Source organism: Pygocentrus nattereri, chromosome 19 (assembly GCF_015220715.1).
Source record: "Pygocentrus nattereri isolate fPygNat1 chromosome 19, fPygNat1.pri, whole genome shotgun sequence".
Taxonomy (NCBI): Eukaryota; Metazoa; Chordata; class Actinopteri; order Characiformes; family Serrasalmidae; genus Pygocentrus; species Pygocentrus nattereri.
Window position 1 is genome coordinate 6,803,456 of NC_051229.1, and position 23,410 is coordinate 6,826,865.

The 23,410-nt window shown below is 39.0% G+C and overlaps 1 protein-coding gene across 2 annotated transcripts in view; it reads left to right on the forward strand.

Moving 5' to 3' along the window:
- The first annotated feature begins 2,092 nt into the window (after window positions 1-2,092).
- tfr1a (transferrin receptor 1a) overlaps window positions 2,093-23,410 on the forward strand; it is a 30,741-nt gene continuing 9,423 nt past the window's right edge. Inside the window, exons 1-9 of one of the 2 annotated variants that reach the window (XM_037531063.1) lie at window positions 2,093-2,169; window positions 17,831-17,881; window positions 19,314-19,548; window positions 19,810-19,996; window positions 20,125-20,347; window positions 21,210-21,332; window positions 21,443-21,538; window positions 22,713-22,852; window positions 22,980-23,146. In XM_037531063.1, the coding sequence (XP_037386960.1) occupies window positions 17,843-17,881; window positions 19,314-19,548; window positions 19,810-19,996; window positions 20,125-20,347; window positions 21,210-21,332; window positions 21,443-21,538; window positions 22,713-22,852; window positions 22,980-23,146 (1,210 nt within the window). In that variant the 5' untranslated portion in view covers window positions 2,093-2,169; window positions 17,831-17,842. Of the gene's footprint in view, window positions 2,170-7,146; window positions 7,221-17,830; window positions 17,882-19,313; window positions 19,549-19,809; window positions 19,997-20,124; window positions 20,348-21,209; window positions 21,333-21,442; window positions 21,539-22,712; window positions 22,853-22,979; window positions 23,147-23,410 lie in introns of those variants that run through there. The other variant, XM_037531064.1, reaches the window with a different exon arrangement.

Below are 23,410 nucleotides of genomic sequence, written 5' to 3' on the forward strand. Positions count from 1 at the left end.
TGAATCATGCTGCACTATATGGCAGTATAGTTTGGTGGAGGAGGCATAATGGTCTGATTCAATCTTTTAGAGTTTCATGATTTGACGAGTTTAGTTTAGGGGACCTCCAGTGTCCAGCACAGAGCCCTGACCTCAACCTCATTGATCACCTTCCAGATGAACTGGAACACCGATTGTGAGCCAGGCCTTCTCATCGAACATCAGTGCCTGACCTCACAAATTGACAAAAAGGACACAAATTCCCACAGACACACTCAATATAGGTTTGATCGTCAGGTGTCTATATACTTTTGCCATATTGTGTAAGAGTATGAATCTTCTATGTAGTCCACAGCTATTTTAGCTCGATAAATGGAGAAGACTGGTGAAAATGTTCTGTGGAAAAAGAAGCTGTTTATCCAGCGCTGGTAAAAATCGTGACCACTGCCATATTTTCACAGGTGTTGCAAAATTACGTGAGAAAAAAGCCACAAGGGTTGTGTCTGCAGCTCCACTTTCCTCAGCACCTCCCGGTTTCTGGGTTTGATGCTTTTGGCCATAGCAGGCCTTTCTGTCCTATTTCAGACGATAGGGCAAAGTCTGCTGAGCAGACAGTCTGAAAATAAAGGCGTCTATTCATTACTGCATATTTACCTTCTCAGTGCCTCTTGTGGACACTTTCGGTGCAGAGAACGAGCAAGAAACATTCAAGCTGGACACTGGCTAGGCCGGTGTGGAAAATGAGTCATGGAGGGTGAGCAGGGAGACAGGCAGAGCAGTAACTTTTGTCAAAGTCTAACCGCATTCTTATCTACAGCTTTACAAACCGTTAGATTGCTTGTAGTGAGGTTGATTAAGGCAATGCTGCCCCTCCATCTCAGTTCACAAGCGCAGGAGGACATAAATCTTTGGAAAAACACAGCAACAAATGGTTTGAGATACTAAGACTTGGTCTAAGCACAAATATTCACGTTATGTGTATGTATGTGACTGCACAGGGCTCCGCTTTGGGGTCTTCATTCATTTAAAGGGCCCATAATGTTAGAGAAAAACTCATTTTCTTCCATTTCTACATAGTTTTGCATTGTTAAAGTTTCAGAAAGTTGCATGCAGACCATGCAGTTTATATGTGGAAAGAAATCCTATTTTTAATTTGCCGTTTTTGTGAGGTCACAAAGCACATTTATACATTAGCCACTCCAGTTTAGCCCCACCCATTTACAGGTCACAATGAGTATTTCAGCCTGGACTGCTTTCTGAATAAGGTACAATACAGAGCAGCCAGTAAGAACAGAGCTCATTTGCTTATATCAGCCTTAAAGGTACAGAAACACAAACAGCTTGTTTAATGCTAAGGGATGAAGAGAGGTCAGAAAACGGTCAGGAAAATTCATTTCTGGATAATAAAGCCACACAAATGGCATGAATGTACCTCCGGAAAAGAAAATAAATAGAAATATTTAGGAAATGTTGAAGGGTTAAAAGACTAAAAGTTAAAGGCTTCAGGGTTAGAAGGAAATTAAATAAGATACATGACTATATACCGTTTTCTGGCACATTTTAGTGCACAATTTCTATTTTTGCTGGGTTTCAGTCTTGCGGTGGACTGGTGACCTGTCCAGGGTGATTCCTGCCATCTGCCCAATATATATATATATATATATATATATATATATATATATATATATATATATATATATATATATATATTGTCAGAAGAAAATATCGTATCTCTAAACTTTACAGGAGGAGGGAAAAACATGCCTTACTTTTAATGTAAGTCAATGGAACCAGACGGGTTTCCAAGTCATTTTGGGTTATTTCTTTTAGTCTATTCGTCATGAATTTTACACACAATGTAAAGAACAACAGGCACTTTCAAATCACGTCAAAAACCGAAAAACATCAAAAATGGAGATACGAGGTTTTGTTCCGACAGGAGCGATAGACATATTTGTGTGTGTGTGTTCATTTACTTATAAAATCAGCAAAACGTGCCCAGGGGTGCCCAAAATTTTGCATACGACTGCATGTATCCAGCGCGTATCAGTTCACGTGCACGCACGATTATACGAGTGCTGCCCACATGGTCTTACGTAGCAGTGACGTATTCGGCATTGAAAGCCTCGCGCAAGGTTGTCTAAACTCTAAGCGTGCTCGAGCAGCGACAGACGGCGCGCGCACCGGGAGGTAGGTGCCAAAACTTTACAGCACTTTTCACACTGAGCTTCTTCAGTGCATTCGTTCCCGTGTGTTGCGCAACAGACCAGAGACCACACGGGGCAGAAGGGGCTTCTTACCCTCCAGCCTCTTTCTCTTTTTCCAATTGACCCGTTCCACCTTAAATGCTACAGCGGTTACGTTCTGGTGCATTAGGTTACATTCTGAGGAAAGTAACGGCTGCCGCATTTAAGGTGGAACGGAAAAAATATCGAAACCCTTTTTGGTTCTTGGGGACCATGTGCTGTGGTCGACCTTCACAGCAGACCACTTTCCAGGCAATGCGTTATATTAGGTAATGGTCAGCTAAATGTGACAGGTGGCATAACTGGCTCAGTAACTAATTAACTGACTTAGTAATCAAGTAAATGTTCTTCTTATTGTGGTCTTAAACCAATGGAATCACTAAAGCAGATTAGAATACATTCATCCATGCAGTGGATTAATATTAAGCTCATAAAAATATATATAGGATTTTTTTTTTTGCACTTTCCACTTGATGGTTGGTCACTGTCTGGTTGTTGTGGTCACTGTCTGGGTCATTGTTTGAGTCATCTCTCCGCTTTATCCAGTTATTCCTGTATAGTGTAGTGTAGTACTGGAGTGGTCTGTAACTGATATGCCCTGACTTGGCACAGTGAGGGGTCTACAGTGTCCTTCATGCCCTTCACCTACTTTCAATGCAAGGCGTATGTTTAAAGGGGAATCCCACCAAATTTTTAAAATCTTCTGTTTTATTCAGTGGTTGAGACGTGAACAGAGTCATTGAGTATTTTGACATGCGATAGTTCACTGCCGAGAAACTTACTGATGCAGATTTCTTTACAGTGGTGCTGATGGGAACCAGACGTCGCAATATCTACAACTCAAATATAGCCATTTGTATATGTACCATCCAACACCACCAGAGAACCTACACGTCTTCTGAGTTTTAATACGTTTGATAATATAAAAAAAAAAGTTTAAAAAGTTAGTTTTCTGTGTGGGCTGTGCCTAACAATGCCCTGTATGTGCTCATGCACCATCAATGCCTTTATAAATATACATTTTAAACTTATTTTATCAAAGCTGTCGTAACCATTGTATTCAGTAACTTGTTCAGTAGCTTTTTGAGCTGTTAAACATTGCAGACGTCTGGTTCCCATCACCGCCACTGTGTACAATCCTGCCTCTAAAATGGAGCAACCCCTCTAATGACTGTTTACATCTTAACAGTTGATTTATGATGACGTTTGGAGAAATCGTTGTAATTCTCCTGTTAGCAGTTCCAGTTATGAATATACGGAGCTGCTGATTGTGGCTTGTAAGTGTATTCTTATATAAAAAGAATGACCACAGCTTGAATCCCAGATGGCTCCTTTCATTGGACTTCTAGTGTGCTGTTTGGGTGCAGGAGCTATTTATTTATTGACCCATAGTTCAGTAAGAGAGAATAGGGTGCCGTTTGAGATTTGGCCACTGGAAAAACAAGCTCATCATGCTTGGGTGATTTTATGTACTTTCTTGGGGCAACACTGCATCTCCTTGGCGCAGGATTTCGCCGTTTAGGACCGTTTTGCTCAGTTTCGCTGTAAAGGATGTGTTGTTTGAACAACTTGTAGCAAAGTTAATAGAACAATAATCCGCCCTACATTTTATTAACCCCTTATTATTGTTATTGTCTTAAAAATGGTAATAATAACATATCATTGCTGTCCACTGAAAAACAAGTATCTCCAAAATAGACACTTTACAGGAGAGGGCAAAAACATGCTTTACTTTCAATGTAAGTCAATGGAAAAAGTTTTTATTCTACGCAATTTTGGAGCATTTCTATTGGTCCAATAATCATGAAATTGTCTGAGCTCAAATGATGCAGAAAAGTGAAAATTGATAAAAACGGAGGTGCATGTTTTTCATTGAACAGCAACAATATACATAATTTGATAACTGCTCTGAATCAGAGAAACTAAAGTGTTTAAGGGGTTATGACAATTTTCATGCTGCCAGTTTGCTTACATAAAGTAAAAAACGATGAATTGTTTTTGCAGTATTAAAATTCAGAGTAACAAAAGTCTTAAAAAGCAATCGTCTCTATTCACTCTTCTAATAAAATACATTTGTTGTGCTTTGAAGTGCAAAAGACAGTGAAGTAAAGTCACCTGAGAGTAACGAACTTTACTTTTTACCGTGCTCGTGGCACTTGGGGACACTGATATGAGCCCGTTTTGGAACTTTCCCGTATGACTCTCACATGACCGGCCCAGGGGAGCTGAAGATGGGGCTCTATAATCCTCTATGCTTTTTAAAAAAGGCGAATAAAAATGAGCTTTGAAGACTCAACGGGAAGTCTGTCAGAATGTGCGACAGTTAAAACAGTGATTGCATTTATGCTTTATGTTAACATTCATGCAAAAGAAAAAAAAAACAGTTTTTCATGGTGCAAATTTACCCTGTTTCTGCAAAGGGATTAATATCTTCAGACTGGCATGTGGTCACATGCTGCTGCGGATTTGGGTCCTAGAGCTTGTGAATGGGTCGTGAAACGATCTGCCCAGAGAAAGCCATTCATCAAGATTTTGGCCGGAGAACAAGGTGCAAACACAAAGAGCTGCACTGCTTAATGATTGTACACTTTGTTCCGTAAGAACAAACTGTATAATTAAAGAAGAAAATGTGGCATCGCCATTGATTTGCTCATAGTGCTCGCTGCAGACGATGGGGTCATTTTGTGCCACTGCTAGCTGCCATACAGGTCAGGAAAAATTGTAAGTTAGATGTTATTGACAAGGATGCAGACTGGAGCGCCCATTTCCCAGGTAATGGTGCAAAATGTCATTTTTTCACACTGTTACATGTAATCCTATACAGCAGAATGACCACCTCCTGCAGATCCAAGAGTTCAGTCCCAAGTGGCACCTTATTGGCCATGTGCACTATTTTGGATTTGGATTTGCATCGTTAGAACATCAGGCCTTGTGATGAGAGCGAGGGTCAGACGACAAGCATCGTTCAAAACTGCCAGTCGTTCACTAATAGTTCACTAATAGTTCTCTGATCCTGCTTAGGCTTAAAAAATCTGTAGTTCCTAAACTGGCCACACAGTGGCGCCGAGTGTTTTTTTTTTTCAGCGGCTGCTGACGATATATGGGGTTTAGCTTTAAATGGAATTCCATCATTTTTTCCCGAAATTTCTGCTTAGCTAAATCGTTCAGATGCCATTCAGAGTCTTTTGATATGAAACACTCCATTCTTACTGAGTCAGACTTGTACACAGTGCTGGTGATAGGAACCAGACGTCTGAATAGTTTAGTTCCTCTTAATAGTTTAATTCCTCTTAAATCACCAAAGTTATTGCGAGAAATTGTTATGAATACGCCGCCTGATGTCTGACACATGGTTTAGTTGCTGCAAAATCGTGTTGAGATAAGCTTAAGCTTCAGCTTTAACATAAGTTTTTAATATCTTCATGGTTGAGAGGTACATGCAGGGTAACTTGGGATTATTCCATATAACTGTCACTACCACTGTAAAGAAGTTTCACACGTTAAAGCAATCTGAATGAATTTGTTTCATTGATGAGCGAATTATGTTGTAGTTTTTATAAATCAAATTGAAGCTAAGATGACTTTGGGAAGTTGGGCTCAGTTTCTTTGCGCAGAATTTCATGCACGGTTACAGGTGTAGTTGATTAGGGACGTAACAAGACAATGTGTCATATTGAATTGATTTATATTGCATTGCATTGCATTGTTGTAATGAGACTGGCATGATAGCTGTGCTCAGTGTGACTCATTGGCTTGTGACTACATCCGGGCTCTGTAGACTTTTGTCTCTAGAGTTGTACTTTTATGTTGAATGCTCAAATGAACTGAAAATAGCTGAAAACGGAAACATTGACGTTTTAAAATCAGGCACATTTTCAGCATCTCAGTATCGGAAAAAGTATTGAAATTGAGAACTCGCTGTATAATATTGGACCAAATAATAAATCTTGTGAATCGTTACACCCCTGTAGTTAGAGCTTTTTACAAATGATTTGATGTTGACTAGTTGTATCTAAATCTGACTCATGGATGTTAAACATAAGCACATAAATAAGCAGCAAAATTGCCCAACGCAAAAATAATCTCATCAATAAGCTGGTGTACTGCTAACATGGCAACAATAATATCGATAAATCATCCAGGTGTAATAGGAGCATGATCCTGATCCTCAGCCTTGACTGATGAAGCTGAAGAAATTATTCATGAGACACAAAGTAAGAAAGTTTAACATATTAATTAAATATTAACATATTTCTATTAAAAAAAGAAAAAAAAATACATCGCTGATACGCCCCTTGGTTTCTTCAGATGGTCCTTTATTCACAATCATTTATAGAAAACTGATAGGTGTACAAAACTTTGCATTGTTTATAGCTGCTTACTATTTTGCCATCTTTTTTGTTTTTCTGAGCCAAACTGATCTTTACAGTGTTTAATCAGAGCTGTGTGGAATGACAGGCTTAACATATCACATATAACATATCTCCAAAATGGTAACTTTACAGGAGAAGGAAAAAACCGACGTTGCTTCTAATGTAAATCAATGGAGCCAGACTTTTTTCCCAAGTCACTTTAGGTCATTTCATTTAGTCCAATCATCATGAAATGTCCACTGAATGTAAAGGACAGAAGGTAATTTCAGATTATGTCAAAAACTAAAAACGTCAAAAATGGAGATACGAGGTTTTCTTCCCACAGCAGATATAAAATATCAAAAATGTAATCAAATCTTGACCTCATAATCAAAACTCGAATCGAGACTGAAAATACATGCATCCTGAAATTCCATTTAATAAGTGTGTGTTTCCATGATGGACTGAAGCAGTCGCTGCTAAGTGACCAATACATGTGAGGATTAGATCAGTGGCCCTTTTAAAAGAATGCATTTGTTTTCTGTGCAGCACTGAGTTCAGACTGAGGGGATCAGTGTCAGTCTCAGTGGACGTGAGGCCCAGTTTGATCTGATTGTGTCCAAGCCCACTGCGAGCCTTCCTGGTAGGGTGTGACCCAAAATGCGTTTCCTCTATCTCTAGCACGCACACGCTGCTGAAAGCTGGAAGACCTGATACAAGTGTGATCACGAATGTCCTCCAGAAGAAGCTGTGGTAGAATAAAGTTCTTCTGTAATTATTTTAAAGTGATATGTTTTTGCTGTTGAAGCTATGAGGCCAATGTAGCTAACAAGTAAAAGAAGGTGATACAGCACCAGTTAGTCCTTGAGAATTCTTAAATGATGTCAATATGAGAATTTTTAGATGATGACAATATGAGAATTCTTAGATGATGACAATATGAGAATTCTTAGATGATGCCAGTATGAGAATTCTTAGATGATGCCAGTATGAGAATTCTTAGATGATGCCAATATGCCGATACATAAACATTTTATGATATGTGGAAATTGGGACTAAATCTATCTGAATCAGCATTACAGACAATATAACGTTTATTTGTACATGGACATTTTAACACAGCAACCCAGCATCTTGTTTAAATCTAATAATCAGCCCAATACAATACAATATGATGAAATTATCTCCCAATACCAATATGATTTCAGTATCCTCGTGCATCCCCACCGGACAGCATAGTGTAAATCTTTCCGCATTTGCCTCAAGCTGTTAAGCAATCTTAGATATACCTTATGTGGTTTCTGGTGCTGTCTGGTTTCTGGTTCTGACGCTTCCAATTTGTTCTGAGTAAAGCAGGAGGAGAGGAGGCGGGGCTTATTCGGTGCACTCATAAAAATGACTTTTTATAAAAGTTTATATTTATAAATGTTTTTATTCTGGGCTTTATTTTGTTATGCTGGCATGACGGGCATTGTCCTGTTTGTGAACTTTTATTTATTTGAGCCAAACAAGCCTCATCCGTGTAGTATAGAATTAGCAGTATACAAAGTATAGTATATAGTATAGTAAAGTATATATATTTCAGACATACAAAATATTGCATGTTCAGTTGAATCTTGTCTTTGCAATTCTTCAGAATGTGTTCATCGTTTTGCATGGCACAAACATGATCATATTAAAGAGCCAATATCCTACATTTTTCTTGTATTTTATTCTATCCTTGAAGTGTGAAATATTTTGTGATTTTACATACCAAAAAAAAGGTCATGGGCCATTTTTTGACTATGCCTTTAAGACTGATATACATTATGTAAATGATCCCTGTTCTGATTGGCTGTCTTGTGTTAAGCTTTATTCAAAAAGCACTCAGTGTTGAAACACTCCTTATGACTTCAGTGTGAATGGGCGGAGCTTAACTACAGTGAGCTAAAGTATGCAGATACATGTAAATGAGCTGGTTCTTGTGACATCACAGAAACCATGAATACAAAACAGGCTGTTTTTGCAGTTCAGTTTCCATAAATGGACTATATTGACTGGGAAGTGAATGGTCGGTTTTGAAACTTTAACAATGCTTGCTTAGTACTTCAATTCAGTTATATAAAAAGAAAAAAAAGAAAAAACAAAGCAAGGAAAATTAGTTTTTCCCTGATATGGGCCCTTTAACATAGGGCACATATCAGAAATATGTCATATTGAGACACGTGTATCAAAATGAATTTTGAATTTGGTGTGGTGCTCCTTCCCTACAGTGTGATATGCTATAGGAACAAAATTTAGGCCTTAATGTAGCAGCTGTTGCTGTTTTTAGCTTTGAAGCGTGATTTGTCCATGTTTATAGATAACAAGGTCATACAGTGTCAGAAACCACACAAGGAAGTCCGTTTTCTTCTGATTATTCTCAAAACTAAAGAAGCAGAGCTCTTTGTCTAGACTTGGACGTGTCTGTGCTTCTGTATATTTTGCACACAGATAAACGTCTGTTGTGGTTTTCATCTCCGCTGCAAAGCTCAAATCTCCAAGTCATCTCAAGTATGAGTCTGAGCTCTAAATCAGTTCAACTGGCTCTTGCCAAGTCATAAATTCATACCCTAAATGAATGAATTATGAATTTATGACCTGGCAAAATAATAATAGTGCACATGAGTTTCATTTTAAAACTATTAAACAAAAACTGTTTTTATGTTTTAGCCTGACCCCTGGTGGAGATCTCTGGTGCTTGATCTTGCAAAGTATGTACAAGAATGTAACATGAGCTCTGGCACAGCAGACTGGTTTTCTCATGGGTTCTGTCTGATAACAGCCTGCATCGTGATATATTTGCACGTCCCTCATGAAGTTGACGTCAGACCCTTCACCCACATTGCAGGAGACAAAATCTTAATGGGAATGATTCTCACACGCACACGCACACGCACACACACACACACACACACACACATTTTCTAAGCTGCTTCTGGGAATGATTCAGTTATAGGGGATATAGTTTCAGTATGATTCAATTCTGAGGTCAAGATTCGATTTGCTTTTTGATCTTTCTTATGTTGAAAAGGTCTCGATGCTACAGAGCTATTACAGTTTGGTTTTGCTCAGATAAATAGAGGGTCTATAACGCCTGCCACGCCGCCCTCAAAAATAACAAAAATAAGGCCCCAAGATCACAACGCTGAGAATTTAGTAGCTCTTCAAAGTAAAAGCCCTGGCATTTTCAGTGTGCCTACTGCCTACTTTACTCTGAGAGGCTGCATCCAGATACCATGTGATGATAATTGACTGCAGTTTCAATGAAACAGTAAAAGTCACAATGTTAGAATATATTTAGTATTGTCATGTTTGCTAATAGTGATAACTATAGATATACATACCTTACATGCCTTATAGATAGCCCTTACACTCCTTAATCTGTGTAGATATTTATAATAGATTAGCACCTTATTAGATGAACCTGAAGTTAGGTTCTTATTTGCCAGCTTCTTGTTCGAATTTTCCAGTTCCACCTTAAATGATGTATCAGCCAGCTTCTTGTTCAAATTTTCCCATTCCATCTTAAATGGTGCAGCTTCAGACACCAGAAAGTGACTGCTTCACCATTTAAGGTGGAATGGGAAAACTCGAAAAAGAAGCTGACGAATAGGAGGTCAACTTTAACTGCTTCTGTGTATAAAGATTAGAAGTGATTCACACATTGATGGATTTGCTGATGTGTCCGAGTTTGTGTTTCTCGCGCTAAACTTGTGTCAGGTGCAGACTGATTACTTTCCTGCTGGTCTGGACGACTAATTAGCCCGATCAGTTATTAAAGTAATAAAAGCTACTGAGATCAGTCCATGCAGCCTAGATTAATATGTGCCTGAGGATTCTAAATAAACGAATCTGGTGAAAATCAGGTGAGTAATAAGGAAGTTGTGGTTTATTTAATCCTGAGACTCATCGTCTCATTTAGGTATATTTAGGTATATACACTATATTTCCAAAAGTATTCACTTATCTGCCTTCACACTCATATGAACAGAAATAAGCAGAAATTATGCCGTTCTGGTTCTTCTCTGCCAAGGTGCCACCACATATACACTGCATTTCCAAAAGTATTGGCTCGTCTGCCTTCACACGCATATCAAAATGAGTGAGATCCCATTCTTAATCTATAGGGTTTAATATGATGTCGACCCACCCTTTGCAGCTATAACAGCTTCAGCTCTTCTGGGAAGGCTTTCCACAAGGGTTAGGAGTGTGTTTATGGGAATTTTTGACCATTCCTCCAGAAGCACATTTGTGAGATCAGACATGTTGGACGAGAAGGCCTGGCTCACAGTCTCCGCTCTAATTCATCCCAAAGGTGTTCTGTCGGGTTGAGGTCAGGACTCTGAACAGGCCAGTCAAGTTCTTCCACACCAAACTCGCTCATCCATGTCCTTATGGACCTGCTTTGTGCACTGGTGTGCAGTCATGTTGGAACAGGAAGGGGCCGTCCCCAAACTGTTCCCATAAAGTTGGGAGCATGAAATTGTCCAAAATCTCTTGGTCTGCTGAAGCATTAAGAGTTCCTTACACTGGAACTAAGGGGCCGAGCCCAACTCCTGAAAAACAACCCCACACCCACGGTCATGGAAACGTTTGGAGGTCTGTATGAAGTTTTGAGGTCTGTAGTGACTGACTCTGCAGAAAGTTAGCGACCTGTGTGCACTATGCCCCTCAGCATCCGATGACCCCGCTCTGTCATTTTACGTGGCCGACCACTTCGTGGCTGAGTTGCTTTCGTTCCCAATCACTTCCACTTTGTTATAATCCCACTGACAGTTGACTGTGCAATATTTAGTAGCGAGAAATTTTCACGACTGGGCTTGTTGCACAGGTGGTGTCTGATTACGGTCCCACGCTGGAATTCACTGAGCTCCTGAGAGCGACCCATTTTTTCACTAACGTTTGTAGAAGCAGTCTGCAGGCCTAGGGACTTGGTTTTGTACACCTGTGGCCATGGAAGAGATTGGAACACTTGAATTCAATGATTTGGATGGTTGAGTGAATACTTTTGGCAGTATAGTGTATATCTCTGGTGCTAACATTAGCATGCTGGCCAAATGTGTTGTTGTTTCCATCCTGGATTAGTTCCAGTGAGCTAAAACACCTCACATCGTGGTAGAATTTTGTACTGAAAACTCAATAATGTGTAGCATCTCTAAACTGTGTGTTCTGTTGTGTCCCTCTGTCTAATTAGTTTGACAGAATTCACAAAACCCTGTCTGTGTGATGTTTTAAACAGTAGTTTTGACTGTGAATATACCATAAAAGGTTTGAACTGATTGTACAAGTTTCACAGTATAAATAAATCCAATCACAAAATCATAAAGATTTTCAGCTGTGTGTTTGTACATAGCAATGATTACTGCAGAAACCTTGTAATTGTATAACGTCACTGTCCAAAGAAAAACACGCATCTCCATTTTTAGCGATTTTCACTTTTCAACATCATTTGAGCACCACAGCCATTCTTTACATTGTGTGAATATTTCATGACGAATGGACCAATAAAAATGCACCAAAATTGCTTAGAAGTAAATCTCTTTCCATTGACTGTTTCCATTGTTTTTGCCTGCTAATGTAAAGTAACTATTTTGGGGATACATGTTTTTCTTTGGACAGTGACGATAAGTCCAATTAGCCATTTGCATAGTGCTGATTTCCACTAGCGTCCCTGTAGGAATGTGTAGCGTTGTTAGCGCTGAGCTAGCCGTGTTGTAAACATGCCAACTCTGGCTCAAACACAGGCACATGAAACATGTAGCAGCCATAGAAGTAACATAATCATAACATAAAACATAAATATGTGCAGTTTTACTCTGAATCCACCCAAGTTTTGAGTTTTGAAGTCTGTTTCTCAGTATTGTTGAACCACTCTGTTAGCCTCTTAGCTACAGCTTAGTTTCCATACATGGACCTTATGGCCTGAGGAGTGAATTGTCTCTTTTGAAACTGTTTTGAAATTGTTTGCATATTAATTCAAACTCTTTTAAAATCAAAAAACTAAGTTTACAATACCCTGCCTGTGTGACATTTTAAACAGTTTTAGCGTGAGTACACCTCGAAGGATTTGAACTGATTGGATTAATTTATGCTGTGAGAAAATCATAAAAATATGAAGATTTATTTTTTGTGGTTTGTCCTTACAGAGCAATGTTTAATGCCTAAACTGTATAATTCACTTTATATGTAGTCTTTTAAGGTTAATTTAGCAGCTAACATAGAGCTAATTTCCATTAGCGTCCCTGTGAGACCTTCCAGTGTTGTTAGCACCAAGCTAGCAGTGTTGTAAACACATTTTATGCCAATTCCAGCACAAACACAGGCACATGAAACGTGTAGCTGCCAAAGCAGTACCATATTCTTTATTCTGTTTGCACATTTACTGTGAATCCACCCAGAAAGGTCTTAATTTTGAAGTTTGTTTCTCAACTTTGTTGAATCATCCTGTTTAGCCTATTAGCTACCATCAGGCCTTGTCTAGTGCGGGCAGAACTACGTCCAGCTTTGAAGAATATAAGGTGTAAATCTGTTAAAGAGCTACCAGAGTTGTTCAGCTGGCAGGACTTCGCTTAATTGCATTTTATAGACAATGATTTCAGCGGTAATGACCGAATTCATGCTGTGAATTGAACATGGTGAATTGTGGTTGGGATAGTGTAGTGGTTAACATCTCTGCAGTGCCTTCTACACTGTAGACTGGGGTTTAATCCCCACCTGGGCAAACACCCTACACTATACCAATAAGAGTCCTTGGGCAAGACTCCTAACACCGCCATGGCCTGCCTGTGTAAAATGATCAAATTGTAAGTCGCTCTGGATAAGAGCGTCAGCCAAATGCCATAAATGTAAAAAACATGACATAAGGACAGAATTTACACAAATAAATATAAAAATACACTTACACAAATTTAAACTATTTTAAAATCTATACTTTATCGAGCGGAATTTCACTGCACCTGATAGATTAACTGTGACTGCTTTGATCATACATCCATCTATATTGCATATTGCACTGCCACTCGTTTATACACTCATGCATATTGTTATGAACAGTGTTATTGTTTACAGTGTTTTGTCCTCTAATGTAAAGTAGTTGTAATGTAAAGTAATGTAAAGTAAGTCACAAAATGTACACATTTACACAAATTTTAACAAATTTACACAAATTTAAACTATTTTAAAATCTATACTTTATCGAGCAGAATTTCACTGCACCTGATAGATTAACTTTGACTGCTTTGATTATACATCCATATATATTGCGTATTGCACTGCCACTTGTTTATACACTCATGCATATTGTTATGAACAGTGTTATTGTTTACAGTGTTTAGTCACTGGACGTGACACGCACCACTGTGTTGTCACCTGCATAATAATTATGCGATTTTACTGACTTATTTTTGTACTGCGCGTTATGTTTTCTGGTTGCTTTAGTATATTTTATTATACATCCTTACTTCTTGTATTTATGCATCTGTTTAGTAGCGCACGGCAGTACATTTGCTCTTCTTTTGCTCTTTACTGTACTTTGTGCTGCTGTAATAGACGACTTTCCCTCAGGGATTAATAAAGCTATCATGATTAGAGTTCATCTTGAAAGACACAGTGGCGAAGGTGTAAGAATTAAGCTCTGTTTCAAACTCTTAAGGCCTCTCGTGCTTACAAGGGGTGTAAAAAAAGGCTCTGGAGAGGACTCCTGCTGGCTGGCTGTGTCTCTGAGATTTGTGGAGCTTATTTAAACAAGCTCTCACGACTTCTCCTCTTTTGAATGTTCTGCAGCCAAAGCCAAAGATCAGAGAAAGGTTAACGGCCTACCAGTGGCTACGTGACTGCAGCAGCGTAATGAGTAAACGCACCTGCACCCACAGGCGGGTCGGTTAGACATGGTTTAGATGTTTGTTTTATTTTATCTTGCCTTGCATTTCTCACTCTCAGAAGTGTGTAGCAAGACAGTATTCCGTTTGTGAGAATAAAGGGCAGAGATTGTAACCTTTTTTTTTTTTTTTTGCACACATGGGCTTTTAATCTTAGATCATGTAATGACAAAGCCATCGATTTGGACTAGTTTGGAAAACATCCAGCGTGCAACGGCAATAATTTCCACCTTGCAGAAACCTCTTTTTTTTAAAATACTTTTTTTAGTGAATAGACTTGAAATTGGAAGCTCTTTGTCTTAAAGCTGCAGGCCTGATAGTTTCCAGGCACCACGGCGGAATTCCGGCGTACCGACGTGTCTGCGAGAAAAAAAAAATTTTTCGCCTAGTGCAGGGGTCGGCAACCTTTTTGACTCAGAGAGCCATAAAAGCAAAATAATTGGAAATTTATTTCAGTGAGAGCCACATAATACATTAAAACGACCACGACATCTCACTCTATTTATTTTGATTTTATTATCAAAAATAATATACGTTAATTAAATTAATTATTTTCAAAAGCTGAGCCGCATCAGAGGGATCAAAGCCGCGGGTTGCCGACCCCTGGCCTAGTGATCTGACCATAGGATCTGACACTTCTCTTGATCTGACATGCGCAGGTTTCACTGTAACCAACACCAAGGCCGAGCCTACTAGCCATTAAGCCAGTCAGAAACAGGGGGGGCGGGACTTGCTTTGACCAAACAAATTGATAGATTCAGTAGGAAATCCCGGGAAATACACGTGTGAATTTTTTTCCACTGTCAATGCGAAACGTATAAACTCAGCCATGGAACAAAACTATATTAAGCCTATATTAAGGGGAAAATGGAACTGAATAGTAATTTTAGAGCTGTAGTATTATTTATGAGTTTGTTGCACTGTAACTGTTTCAAAATATTTAAAATAAATGCTGCATAGTTTGCTATTATATTTTTAAAAGAAATGAATGTGTCCTTGTTCATGTCATTTAGTCAATGGTTAGGCTACTAATCAATTCCTAGTTTACTTTGGAGTATTGTTATTGCCACCTGCTGACCGTTCTTGGTATGGCTGTAGTATCTGTAGTCTCCTGTGCTATAGAAGCAATAAGGTATGTGACTAGTTAAAAACAGGTATGGATTCCTGAGCAGGCCTGCTAGTCCCAAGAGTTCTGGTAATCTGCACAAGCTTCTGAAATATAGGCTTATATTAGGTTTGTTTATCTCATGTCTGAATGTTGTTCATGTATTTCAACAAAATTCAACACAATCTATCATTGAAGGGACTAATTCAAAAGCAAAAATTCTGACAGTAATGAAGATCAGGGTTATACATAGACGTATATCTGCGCCCAGGTACCAACAAGTTATGTCTTAAGTGTGTTGCATACATAGCACCCCCACCCTGCTCACCTCCCGAGCAGAGAAAAAAAGTTCAGGCTCAGGAATTTTTCCCACTATCACCCCTGAAGCTGGCATCACTGTAGCTGGTGGAGAAATTAAAGGGCAATTCCACAATTTTTTTCAAAATTTCTGCAAAAGTTCAATAAGATGTAAGTCAATCAGAGTGGTTTGGTGTGAAACGCTTCCTTCTAGAGAACCTAACCGAGTCAGAATTGTTCACAGCGGTGGTTCAAGGCCTCTAAAAGCCTCTAAAAGCTCCCTCGCAGAAAGTTATTGCATGAATTGCTTACACTGTCTGATGGCTGTGACATTGTTCTACAACAGGTTTGAGAATTTCTTTTAAAGCCTTTGAAAAAAGAAGGGAAAAAAACAGCTGTTAAGCAAAATAATACCCAAAAATCTGCTATTCTCCATTAATGTGAGGTGCATTACTCAGGGATTTGTCCTTTGCTCAGTTAAACGTGCTGTGGTGATGCTTTGCTTACGACTCCCTGCAGTGAAAGACAATAGCTTTGTATTCTGTTTCCATTTTTACTGCAGAAACCCCTTCAGACTCAGCGTGTGATGTGATTGTGTGGTTGGCCAGGTTTTCTACTGTGCATTCAGGTGCGGTTTATTTTTGGACGCCGCTTTAGTTTCGTGCCAACTACCACCGCGTTTAGATCATTAGAACTTGAGGACCCACAGAATCCCCTAGATCAAAATACAGAGCACAATTAAAATGATTCACTACCTTGGCAGTCACTTTAGACTAACTTGTCTTTTGTTAAGAAGTGTTTGACTGAGATTGACAGTGATTCATGCCAAGGTCACTAATGCCACCTGACAGGCTCTTGTAAGGTCATGGTCGTGGTCAAGGTTCAGTGTGTTTTATTGACGGATTTCAGTTTAATACTCAAATGTTGTCCCTTGCCTCCATTGGCAGTGGTGGTGATTTAAAAGGGAATTCCACCAACTTCTACACAATTAAAGTTTGAATTGCCACCCTTGCTAGTTTAAAGGGCAATTCCCCCATTTTTTAAAAACATTTCTACATAATTAAAGAGCACATAATCTACATGTTTCTTATTTATTTATTTATTTATTTATATATTAAACAGTTATAGTTCATTTTTACGTGTTCTCATTGGCTGGCCTGTAAAAGCAGTTAGGAAAAAAACCCTTATAACAAGCATGAATTGTTGGATATGTGTGAAAGCAATGCTTTGCATGACATCACAAAATTCAAAATGGGCTTTTTATTTACAGCTTAGTTTCCCGATATGGACTGTGTCCCCGGAGTGAACGCTGCATTTTGAAAGCTGAACATTGTTAACATGCTACATGAATGTCTTTTATTTCACAAAAGTGAAATTATTCTCTATTATGGGGCCTTAAAATCATTGAGATGTAAACAGTCATTAATAGTGGTTTGATGTGAAATGGCTTGTTGTGGAGAGATTTCTTTACAGTGGTGGCGACAAGAAACCAGAGGAACCGACAGAAATATAGCCATTTTGTTTACTATTGAAAACCACCAGTGAACCTACATGTCTTGTGAATTCTAGATGTAATGTTGATGATATTGTCATATTAAAAGAGTGAAAAATCTGAAAAAGAAATTTTCTGTGGGGGACTATTTTGCCTTACGATGCCCAGTGTGTACCACACCATCATTATGGATTTTAGAAGATATGTGTCAGACCAAAATCTTCCCAAACGTATTCACTTCCAGTAATAACTTAAAAAGATAATCAGATTTTAGAGGCATTCAGTTCTTCACGTCTGGTTCCTATCACCAGCGCTGAACTTTTCTAGAATGGTGCATTTCGCATCTTGGAGATTTATGATACTTAATCTTAGATATTTAGATACTTAATCGCCACATTATTGTGGAAAGAATTTTGAAAATGTTGTTTTAACAAATTCTTCTTTGTTTTTTTTCCCTTCAGTAATTAACCAAGATGGCGATGGATCAAGCCAGGTCGACAATATCGAAAATAGTAAGTCACATTTGTTCTGAATTTCATTGATTTTAATGGAAAAATATTGTTTTACGGCATAAAATCTGAATTTTGTCAAAAGTACTTTTACAGTGAGAAGAAGCTGATTGACAATAATCAAATTCAAATCAAATCAAATTTATTTATATAGCGCTTTTTACAACTGATGTTGTCACAAAGCAGCTTTACAAAAATGGGAATCACAGCACAGAGAATCAGACAAAACACTGAACATAATATACAGAATATACAGAATATACAGAACCCCCGTGAGCGCTGAGGCAAGGAAAAACTCCCTCAGAGCTGGAGGAGGAAGAAACCTCGGGAGGACCAAGACTCACATCTAAAGGGGGGACCATCCTACCACTGGTCAGACAACTTATAAGTTAAACATTGAAAAGTCAATTTTACATCCACGCAGTTCTAATATATTCAGGTGTGTATAATCAACAGTGGAAACAATTAGAGTTCATATAGATTTGGATGTGATCTGTAGTGGAGAAGCTGCGTTCCAGAAACTTCCATCAGTCTGGTCAATCAGGGGGACAGGGGGACTTGAGGGTGGGACATCCATCAGTATTGGGCCGGACCGGTGGACAGTCAGTAACTCGGAGGAAGGAAAGATTTAGGAATTAGTTTAGACTGTATTTATGAAGAACAGAAAATGTAAAAAATTATCAGAGTGTGACTAATGACTCCGGCAGGTCTGAATGTAACAGCCTAACTAAAGGGAGAGAGCCAGAAGGTAACATAGACACGGAGGCTCCCTGAGACACTGGCATTCACCCACTCCACCGTCCACAAACCTGAGTGACTGCATGTAGTGAGTGACAGCAGCACCAGCATCTCAGTTTACCCACAATTCACTATGTCCATGAACCCCTGGATCTGCAGCCTTATCTAAAGGGAATTAACATTAACTACCAAAAGCTAAACTAAACAAGTAAGTTTTTAGTCTAGACTTAAAGATTGAGACTGTGTCTGAGTCCCGAACATTATCGGGGAGATTATTCCAGAGTTGGGGCGCTTTATAAGAGAAAGCTCTTCCTCCTGCAGAGCTTCTCTGAATTTTGGGAACTACTAGGAAGCCAGCACCCTGTGATCTAAGTAATCGTGGTGGTTCATACAATAGCAGTTACATCACTACCAGCTCATCCGCTACATGTAAACTCCTTTGAATTGTCCTTAATTGTGCGTTACAATTTGTAGTTAGGACCGAATGTCACTTTAATTAGGCAACAAAAAAGCTCAGGAACAACTTTCAGTCTATCTGTTTCACTCACTCTGGAATGTCTTGGGAGGGCTTTGTTGCATGGGCTTTGTTGGCTCTGTGGGGATTTTCGTTTGCATTGGAAGCTGATCAGAAGAACAGACATAATTGTTTTAGCGCAGATGAAGGTTTGCTGTTTTTAAGCTTGCTGTTTGTCCGCAGTTCAATGGGGAACCTCGATCTTACACACGCTTCAACCTCACCCAGAACATGGAGGGGGACAACAGTCAGGTGGAGATGAAGCTGTCGTCCGATATGGAAGAGGAAGCCGAGGGTAATGGAGTTGGGGAGCATATGAACCACCACCCCCGTCCATCCTACGTCAGCAAATCCAGCCAGCGTTCCCCCAGGAACATCTGCTTTATGGGCATCGCCATCCTACTCCTCTTCATCATTGGTAAGAAAGCAGCTTGCTAATGATTTCTGCTTCTTGTCAAGCCTGATTGAGCCCACTGTACATTTATTTTATGTCCAAAAGTATCGGGACACGGTAAAACGTTCTGGTTTTCACTGTGTAGATCAACGCATCGTTACGTCTTCATTCAGTACCTGCATCTATGAAACTTCTGATGATTCCACACAAATTACAGATCTCTGTGAAGCTTGTGATGCTTTTTTTTGACGCTTATAATATAATTTTCATCACCGTGTTGTTCAGGATACCTGGTTGGCTACCTTGCTCACAGAAAAGCAGACAAAACGTATCCGAGCTGTGCAGAGGACTTGGCCCCTGATGATGGTGAAGACATGGCTCCGATAGAAACGGTTCCATCTCTTGACTGGAGTGATATTACGGCCATGTTTAAGAGCAAACTGACCACAGACAGCATTGAGAAGAGCTTAAGGTAGGCATACAGATGTATCATTAGTACAGCTGCCCAGTGCTGGGTGAAGTCTTAAAGCAGTGTCCAGGGCTATGAAGAAGATAAGGCTGCGATGGAATAACTGCCTTGTTTTTCCCCTTTGTTCTCAGTGACTTCTCCAGTGACAGTCACCAGGCCGGATCTCCAGGAGATGAGGCGCTTGCCAATAAATTGATGGGAAGATTCAAGAGCTATGGCATGAACCCCTGGACTGACGAGCACTTCGTTAGAGTCCAGGATCGTCCTACCAGTGGCACCAACAAAGTGACTTTCCAGAACAAAACGTATGCTGAATCTGGCTTCTTGTCCTACAGTGCAACTGGATCAGCTCAGGTTTGTATTTAAAGCGATAGTTCGGCCAAAAATGGAATGAGATTTATTTTTCCACTGGAGCTTTGAGGCTAATGTTGCTAATAAGTGTCCTTGAGCAAGACACCTAAACCCCAATTGCTCCCCGGGCGCTGTGGATAGGGCTCCCCACCGCTCCGGGCAAGTGTGCTTACTGTCCCCTAGTGTGTGTGTATTCACTAGTGTGTATGTGGTGTTTCACTTCACGGATGGGTTAAATGGAGAGGTGGAATTTCCCCAGTTGTGGGATTAGAAAAGTTTTCTTACATAAATAAATGGTTAAGATGTAATCAGAGTCATTTAGAGTGGTTTTGGTGTGAAATTCTCTGCTCTAGAGAAACTTACCGAGCCAGAATTGTTCACAGTGTTGGTGATAGGAACCAGACATCCACCTCTAAAAGCTCCCTCACTGAATGTTACTACATGACATGGTTGTGAATGCACTGCCTCATGTCAGAGCTCTCTTCCACATGGATATTAATAAGTTATCAATTTAATATATTAAAATCAATCTGAAATGGACTCACGATGTTGTATGACACACTTTTATCTAAAAAAATGGACAAAAGTAAGGGTCAGTGTTCAAATGTATCTCTTTTGCTGCTGTTTTTATAGATACCAGTTTGTCATACAATGTCAGAAGCCACATAACCAAGTCTATTAGAAATTACTTAACATAAACATGGTTTAAGGCAAGTGTGCACGACGCCGTTTCCATTGCTTGCCAGTGCAGTTACTCTTAAAGCTCCAAACCTTCACACGCCAAGCATGTTTCTCTGTGTACCTTTCCAATTTCCCTTGATATGAAATGAGTAACCTGTGCTATTGATTTGATTTAATTTAATAGGGTGCGGCTTTATATGCATATTATGGACAAGTAGAAGATTTGAGGCGCCTGCAAGACCTTAGAATCAACATGTCCGGAAGAGTCCTCCTAGTTAGAGCTGGCAAAATTACTCCTGCTGAAAAGGTTGGTACTGTGGATTTCAGCAGTGTTGTTCACTGAATTAATTCTTAACTTATCTCTTAGTTTGTTTCTCGTTTGTTGATTTTTATTATGCTTTTATTTTGAAATTACAGGTTGCCAATGCAGCCAGTGTGAATGCAGGTGCTGTGCTGATCTACCCAGATCCTGCTGACTACTCATTTGAGAGAGACACAGACTTGTTTGGCCATGTAAGCACCTAGCAGACGCCCTGCAAATACTATAGGTTTAAGAAAGCAACCAAACTTGTAAACTTTTAAAGCTTTTTAAATGTTACCAGCTAGTTTTTAAATCGCTTAATGGTTTAGCACCTTCATACATTTCTGGGTGCTATGGATGACGTTCCAAATCGAGCTTTATGATCATCTAATGCACCTTCTTCATATTCCACATGTGAAACTTATAAAGAGTGGAGAGGCAGCGCTTTGTTTTCATGAACCAAAGATCTGGAACACATAACCATTTTTTTTTTGTTTTTTGTTTTACTGGCATATTACTATTACTTTTTTCTTTTTTAGTTGCATTTTTTTCCTTTTCTGTTTATACTTTTGTCCTGCGCTTTTAAATTCGATTCATTCGTATATCCCTTCCCTACTATTTTCTTTATTTTATTTAAATTTTTGATGATTTCTCTTCTTCTTCTGTTGTTTTTATTTGGTATAGTGTATCACTTTGAGCTGCATTTTCTATGTATGAAAGGTGCTATATAAATAAACATTATTATTATTATTATTATTATTATTATTATTATTAGTAGTAGTAGTAGTAGTAGTAGTATTATTTTGATTGTATGGGCTGTAGTCTATTCATATATGAATAAACCCAATATACACACACACACACACACACACACACACATATATATATGTATATATATATATATATATATATATATATATATATATGTATAGACATATATGCATGTATATGTATACACGTTCAAGCCAATTTAACAGGCTGTTTTTGTTCCACTGTCCATTTAAGACTACTATATGCAAATGAGATCTGTTCTGATTGGTTGTCCTCTATTGTGGCTCATTCGAAAGCAGTCCAGTCCAGGTTTAAAAGCAGTCCTGGCTTAAATAACAAACTTAAAAATTAAACTGCTTTAGGCAGAATAGATGGATTATATGTAAAGGTGCTTATTTTTCATGACGTCACAAAAGCAGCGAACTTAAAACAGGCTGCTTTTGCAGTTATCGTCCATATCACTCCTCCTAGACTGAGGAGTGAAATTGTGCATGTTACATCAAACTCTTTCCCAAATAACCTGAGAAAATGGAGTTTTATGGGAACTTTAATCTGTTTTAGCTAAATTCATTTATAGAACTTGTACGCTGATTGACAGCTGGTCTTTTTTCCCAGGTCCATCTTGGCTGTGGTGATCCGTACACTCCAGCTTTTCCATCTTTCAATCACACTCAGTTTCCTCCAGCGAAGTCCTCCGGCCTGCCAGCCATTCCTGCACAGACCATCAGAGCCAGCACAGCTGCAGCCATCATGAAGTACAGAAAGAGACGCCGTCATTTTTATTTATTTTTTGCTTTGAATGTTGATCATTTTCTCTGCTACAGCATTTCCAGAGCTACTGTAGTGTTAATTAACTTCATGAATATCGATTTCTCTCGACAGGGGTTTGGGAGGTGATTCTCCTCGTGGTTGGGGTGATGGAGGTCTCAGAGATGTTGTCTACAAGCTTGGTAGTGAGAGTGATCTGATCGCTGTGGAGGTGAACAATGTCCTTACAGAGAAGAAGATCCATAACGTGTTTGGAGTCATCAAAGGTTTCATAGATGCAGGTACAGAATGTCAAGACGCCTTGCATTAAACAGGGAAAATCAGAATGAGAACAGGTTATATTGGCAAATTAAGATGCATAATTATCTGTCTGTCTGTTTTTGACTAGGACTTCCCTTATAATGGGCTTATGAATGGTTAGAATTACTTAATTATTATTTGGCTCATAAACACCTTGTACTAAATTAATAAAAAGGGCAACAGTGACCTGTTATATCTGATGAATATGAATATCTGGTGAAGCTGACAGGTTTAATGCTGACTGA